The 6,395-nt window shown below is 33.9% G+C and overlaps 2 protein-coding genes across 4 annotated transcripts; one reads left to right on the forward strand and one right to left on the reverse strand.

Annotated features, from left to right (window-relative positions):
• Window positions 1–239: 239 nt before the first annotated feature.
• LOC107856323 (heterodimeric geranylgeranyl pyrophosphate synthase small subunit, chloroplastic) lies at window positions 240–1,462 on the forward strand. The gene has a single exon (XM_016701316.2). The coding sequence runs from the start codon at window positions 326–328 to the stop codon at window positions 1,319–1,321; it is 996 nt and encodes a 331-aa protein (XP_016556802.1). The 5' UTR covers window positions 240–325; the 3' UTR covers window positions 1,322–1,462.
• Window positions 1,463–3,142: 1,680 nt separating this feature from the next.
• On the reverse strand, window positions 3,143–5,501 carry LOC107856322. Of its 3 annotated transcripts, none has more exons than XM_016701315.2 (3): window positions 5,382–5,501; window positions 5,249–5,315; window positions 3,143–4,271 (listed from the first exon to the last, which is right to left on the reverse strand). In XM_016701315.2, the coding sequence occupies exon 3, from the start codon at window positions 4,269–4,271 to the stop codon at window positions 3,684–3,686; it is 588 nt and encodes a 195-aa protein (XP_016556801.2). In that variant the 5' UTR covers window positions 5,249–5,315; window positions 5,382–5,501; the 3' UTR covers window positions 3,143–3,683. The 3 variants fall into 3 exon arrangements, with proteins under 3 accessions (XP_016556801.2, XP_016556800.2, XP_047249251.1); XM_016701314.2 differs by having other exon boundaries at window positions 3,143–4,274; window positions 5,382–5,500; XM_047393295.1 differs by lacking the exons at window positions 5,249–5,315; window positions 5,382–5,501 and adding an exon at window positions 4,928–5,234 and having other exon boundaries at window positions 3,143–4,274.
• Window positions 5,502–6,395: the final 894 nt, after the last annotated feature.

Genomic DNA, 6,395 nt, shown 5'->3' on the forward strand with positions numbered 1-6,395 from the left:
TTTGGTTTCGAGTCCCAGATAAGATTTTTTTTTTTAAAAAAAAAAAAAGAAAAAAAAAACTTGGTTGGAAGCGTTTTCCTTGAATGGATCCTACGCAACGCAAATCCATATTAGTCGGACTCCAAGACTGTAACCGACCAAAAAAAGAAAGAGGACGGAGAATATTTCTAATTCTCACGTTTAATAAGTGAATTAAATGTAAAACGTGAACCAGAAGAAAATTGATGGAACAAAAAAAATAATAATAATAGAGATCCCTACATGCCTATATAAATATTAGCTAATTTGCCATTTCAAAATTCATATTTCAAACAATTTTTAACCTATGGCAAGTGTATTTTCCTTCTCAATAAATGGTTCAACAAGTCTATACACACCAAATATACGTTCATCATCATCATTTTACAAACCAATAGTAGCTAAATTGGGCCCAAATCAATCTTATTGGGCCTCCATTGAAGCAGATATTGAAGCCCATCTTAAGAAGGCCATCACAATTAGGCCTACTGAACCAGTGTTCGAGCCCATGCATTATTTGATTTTTTCAACGCCTAAGTCCACTGCGCCCGCGTTGTGCGTCGCAGCGTGCGAGCTGGTGGGTGGTGATAGAGCCGAAGCCATGCATGCAGCATCAGCAATACATCTCATGCATGTCGCGGCTTACACCCACCAGCACATGCAAGTTGGGCCCGGGCCCGTAGTTGGACGTGAGTTAGGCCAGAACAGTAAGCCTGGTGTTGGGTTGCAATATAAAGAATTGGGCCTGGCCCGTATTAATGAGCCCAAGATTGTACACAAGTACGGCCCGAATATGGAGCTACTCACGGGAGATGGGATCATGCCCCTTGCTATTGAGTTGCTAGCTAATGCCATGAGCCCGGCCCGAAAAAATTCAGACAAGATCCTGAGGGTCATTACTGAGGTGACACACGCTATGGGATCGAAAGGGCTAGTAGATGGCCTATATAGGGAGGTAGAATGGACTCGATCGGGCGACGGAAACGAGGAACTATTCGATTACGTGTGTAAGAAGAAAGAAGGGGAGATTCATGCATGTGGAGCTACTTGTGGTGCAATTTTAGGTGATGGAAATGATGAAGAAATAGAAAGGTTAAAGAAATATGGGCTTTATGTTGGAATGATACAAGGGATAATAAATGGATCAATAGGAAGAAATTATAATAAAAAAAGAATGGAGAAAAAAGTGGAAGAATTGAGAGTATTGGCCATGAAGGAATTGAATGCAAATTTCAAAGGGAAAAAAGTAGTCGGGCAAATTGCTAGTCTTATTGAAGACTTTGGTGTCTCTATCAAATTGTGATCATATTGTTTAAAAAGAAAATTTTAGCAGCTCAATTGATCGACTATAAATTATAGGTGAAAGTTCGATTTCGTGTAATCATAAAAGAAAATCTTGTTTAGATTTTAAGTGAACAACATATTTAGTAACTTGTTAGGCCAATAGTTGTGCCAAATTTTAGCTTCTCTTTCCATTTTTATGCTTCTTTCACCTCCTAATTTATTAAGTGTTGAATTATTTCCCGTGTAGCCCAAAGCTCATGTAATTTCACCATCGATTCAGTTAGGAAAAGAGAATAACGGATAATTGAGATGTTTTATAACACATAAATAATGATAGTTTAAGTGGTAAAAGAAAACAACGGATAGTTGAAGTGTAAAAGTTGCAAAAAAAAAAATAGTAACAATTTTTAATGTGTTTTTGACCATTGCCTCTAAATTTTAAGTACTAACAAGTAGGTATTAAAATATTTACATCCGCTAATCAATTTCAAATTTGTAAATGAATCTTTAATTTCCTGATATTAGTATGCCATTAAGAAATCTCTTTTCAACTATCAATATGAGACTTTTGTTCACACACCCAATAATCTCTTGCTCGAATTAAGTTGTATGTGGCCATCCCCATGATCCACGAGTCAACTTTCTTAAGAATAATAATTTACATTTCAAATATTGTCAGGGTAGTTTAGTTGTAATGAAGTTTTAATTTTCTTAATACATGTTTATTGATTTTATTTTCTTTTCCACCTCAATTCTCTTATAGACCAAAATTCAACATCTATATTACTATAAATTATTTCTTGAAGTTATACAGAAAATTTTTACCCTTTTGTAAATGAAATTGCCCAGTCCAACTGAATGATTTTATTAATTAATCAAAAATGGAGGGGGTTGTAATGTCATGATCATATTTAATATGATTATGAAAACAAAGCAAATGACTTTTATTAATTAATCTAATATACTATATACAAAGCATATGAAAACATGTTTTTTCAGTTTATAAAAATAAAAAATTTGGTGGAACATTACTTTCTATATTTTTCTACCTTTCTGTGATCCCACATTCACTGCACATCAAATGTATCTCTGGCTTATTTGTATTTTTCTTAAATTTATTCAAAATCTATTTAATTCTACTACCATGAATATGTGTAATGCCATTTCTATATATATGTACTCCCTCCGTCTCAAATTTTCTAATTTAATGTCCCATTTTACTTGTCTTTTTTCATTAATCAAGATAAGATAATTTTTTTTCTATGTTTTACCCTTTGCATTAATTACTTTTTCTTCAAGTTAAATATAAACATCATTTAATAGGGGTACTATGGTAAACTAGGCATGTTATTAATTATTTTTTTTTATCAATGTGTCATCTCAATTTGGGACGGAGGGAGTATTTGTGTATCTAAAAATTCTAATTGTTACTGTCTATATATATAGTTGGCCGCACATTCATCGAACTTCTACATTGAAACAACACATATATACACATATAGGAAACAAACTTCGGCAGAAATGCAAGGTAAAGCTGCGTACGATACACCCTTTTGGTGGAGCCCTTCCCCAAATATACACTTAGTTGACCACACATAAAGTTGGCTACATATGCAAATATTGTATAAATACAAATGAGATGTTATTTGGGCGTCTATACATGTATTCTGCTACATTTTGAAATCAAAATACTACGTTTAGAAATATAGAAAAATCTCAATTATTATTTTTCCTCTGAACATCATATTAATGGTCATGATTCAAAATTTAGACGTCGTGGATTCTGAAGCAAAAATATAGGTGTTAGATAATACTCGTAATACTTAATGCTAGCGAAATATTAAAAAATGACTAACATTTAGGCATACTTATTTTTTGTACAAATACATAAAGTTTTGATGAACGATAGTATCTACATTGATCCACCGTTCATTTTAAACAGTAACGGATCCAGGATTTAATCTCCCACTCACATCCAACAATATAATCACAATACTAAAACTACATTAACAGAGGAGCAGCAACTTTTTTACATTTGTACTCACACCAAGAAATTGCACTAGGGACCCAAATTTTAACAATAATTCCAATACTAACCAAATACTACTATCGAATAATCCAGCATACGGTAGCTTCGCGTCACTAGCTTTTCAACTAATCGTGATGACCAATTGTGTGAATCAACGGTTCCTCTCATACTTAGCAAATCTTAACATTGATCGATGCCTTACGATCATCAATCATCACTACATCATCTACGCCACTATAATACCATAACAACAACTACGTCTCAGTTCTAATAAACACAGCGATGACTATATGAATCCTTACTATCGAACCCCCCACCCCCACCCCCACTCCCACCCCCACCCCATGTAATGCTATTCAAGGAACCCTGTTTTGCTTAGTATTGCATTTCTCACCCTGCTTAAATCTCTCCCTTTTAGTGTTCTTCCAACACCTTCACATACAGAGAAAGAAGTTATTTTACTTCTCTCAAGTTTTGTAGCAATCCATTCATGTGGAGGCATCATTTCATCTTCATCATCATCGTCGTCCTCGTCCTCATCCTCATCAAATACGGTACTATTTCTTACCACATTATGTCCACCACCATCAGAACCATCACCACCATTTTCCTTGTACCCCCACGAGGCTTTTTTCGCACTTGTACCATAAATTTTTGACCAATCAGGTATGTTTACTGGAGCTGAGTACTGAGTTATTTTAGCTTCATGATTCGAACTCTTGTTCGATCTTGGGATCATTTTGGCTGCACTGGGCAGCCTCCTAGGACTGAAATGTGATGACGGCTCTTTGTTTCTGCTGGAATTTGAACCTGATTCGCGTCTTTCATTGATAAAATTACCCCATATTTCTTCTTCTTGAAATTCTTCATGCCTCATTGATGTCCATCCACTACTACCTTGGCTATACAAATTGTATCTCCCTTCATATGACGATGACATCTTCTACATAACCAAAAATTCAATCAAAACTTTATAAATACAAAATTAATGATTTTATGTAAAGGGGTATAATACATAAATATGTACTTTAACTTAGCCTCAGTTCACATGCAGGACTGCCAACTTTAGATGTGCACAAGTAGACACTCAAACTTGTATAAAGTTGAACAAGTACACACATGCATCCTATGTGGCATAATACATGTAGGATGTCATGTAGGACATAAATTGCCTACGTTGGATGCCACATAGGATGCAAGTGTCTTCTTGTTCAAGTTTAAGTGTCTACTTGTGCACACCCAAAACTGGTACGTACATGAAAGTTGATCCAATTACAAAAAAGAAACTTTTAAGTTGCAATCGATGAACAAAGTATGTTGTTGATCCAAATGGCCAAAAAAGAAAAAAAAAACTTTTAAGTTGAATATAAACTTCAAATTCTGAATTCCCCTCTAAAATTTTTTAGGATTTGCCTCCCAGTGGAGTCAAACTTTATGGTAAAATGATGAGTAAGTTGATTATACTTTTCTAAAAATATCAAATATCTAGAGCTGGGAGAATCTAGCTAACATAACTGAGCCTAATACTTTCGACACAAAACATAACTTCATATATAAAACTTTGTGAATAATAGTGGTTTAGAAATTAAACCATACTTTTACAAGTATAGCTGGTACAATATTAAGAGCCAGGTCGAGGGTTCGACTTTGAGTATGAAAAAAACTCTGTTAGGAGCGCTGCCACCTTAATGGGCCCTGCAATGCGCGATCTGAATTAGTCGGGGCTCCAATGCGGACACCAGACATCGGATGGGAAACAAAAAAAAAACATTCACAAAAATAAACTCACAGAACTTAAATCCTGAATCTTAATAAATTTATACTTTTATAAGTATAGATGGTACAATATTAAACATTCATAAGAAATAAACTCATAGAGATTAAATCCTGAATTGTTAACAAGTTTGTAGAATGTACCTCTCTATCTCTATGATTGAAACTTGCAACAATTAGCTTTCTTGAAATCTTGAAAATTGTATATTATCTGCAAAAACAAAAGAAAAATTCTCATTTAAGAAAAATAAAATAGAAAGTTCGTGTTTTTTTATACCTTAAAAAATTTTGTTGTGGAGTTTTCTCAGAAGGGAAGAGTCATATAGGGGAGAAGGGAATAGTGAGCAATTATAGGGAGAGATAACGACAATAAATTTTGGACTTAAAAAGAGATTTCTCAAATAATTGACCAATGTTTATTTATTTTTTGTATTTAAAAAAATGCTTGAATATTTTTTGATAAGAAAAAGTTAGTGAGATCACCATATGAAATCTGTAAAATAATTCACTTAATCTGACAATTTGATTAATGTTAGATTCATCTTAGCTACGTTTTGAGTTTTAAATTACAAATTCAAATCCACCTATGTCATCGCCACCACCACCAACCACTGTCGACAATAAATATCCCTGCCAACCACTATTGTCAACCACTACCACACTTACTACCTTTAATATTCTAATTATATTCACCGTCACCATCGCCATCAACAGCACCACCATCATCAATCACTACCTGTCAATCCCTACTATCGACCAACTCATCTATCACAACTAGCACCATCGCTAACTACCACTAATACATCAAACCCTCTACACATTCTTTGGCTATCATCACCATTGTCACCAGTTACGCCACCTCTACCATCACTTCAACCACTACCATCGCTATAATTTATCTCTACTAGTAACCATCTCCACCATCACAACTAACAACATTTCCAACACATTATCAACCATCATGCATTCATTTTTCATACATCATAATCAACACCTCCAACTACTAACATCAAGCAACGTCACATCACAAACACCACCATCACTATCAACCTTCATTATCATAACAGTCACTACAATACCAATCGTCATAACTATTACCATCAACATTACTAATTACTAAAATCAATTATTGTCACTGCAAATATTAGTATAAACCATTCTCACTATCACTAACAAACATAAATATATTTTTTTCAATCGAATAATAATATTGTTGTATTAAATTACATATTTTTATCTATATAATTAATTTTTTATTTGAATTGCAGTTTTTATTTTATTACATGCACAA

This window comes from Capsicum annuum, chromosome 7 (assembly GCF_002878395.1).
Source record: "Capsicum annuum cultivar UCD-10X-F1 chromosome 7, UCD10Xv1.1, whole genome shotgun sequence".
NCBI lineage: Eukaryota > Viridiplantae > Streptophyta > Magnoliopsida > Solanales > Solanaceae > Capsicum > Capsicum annuum.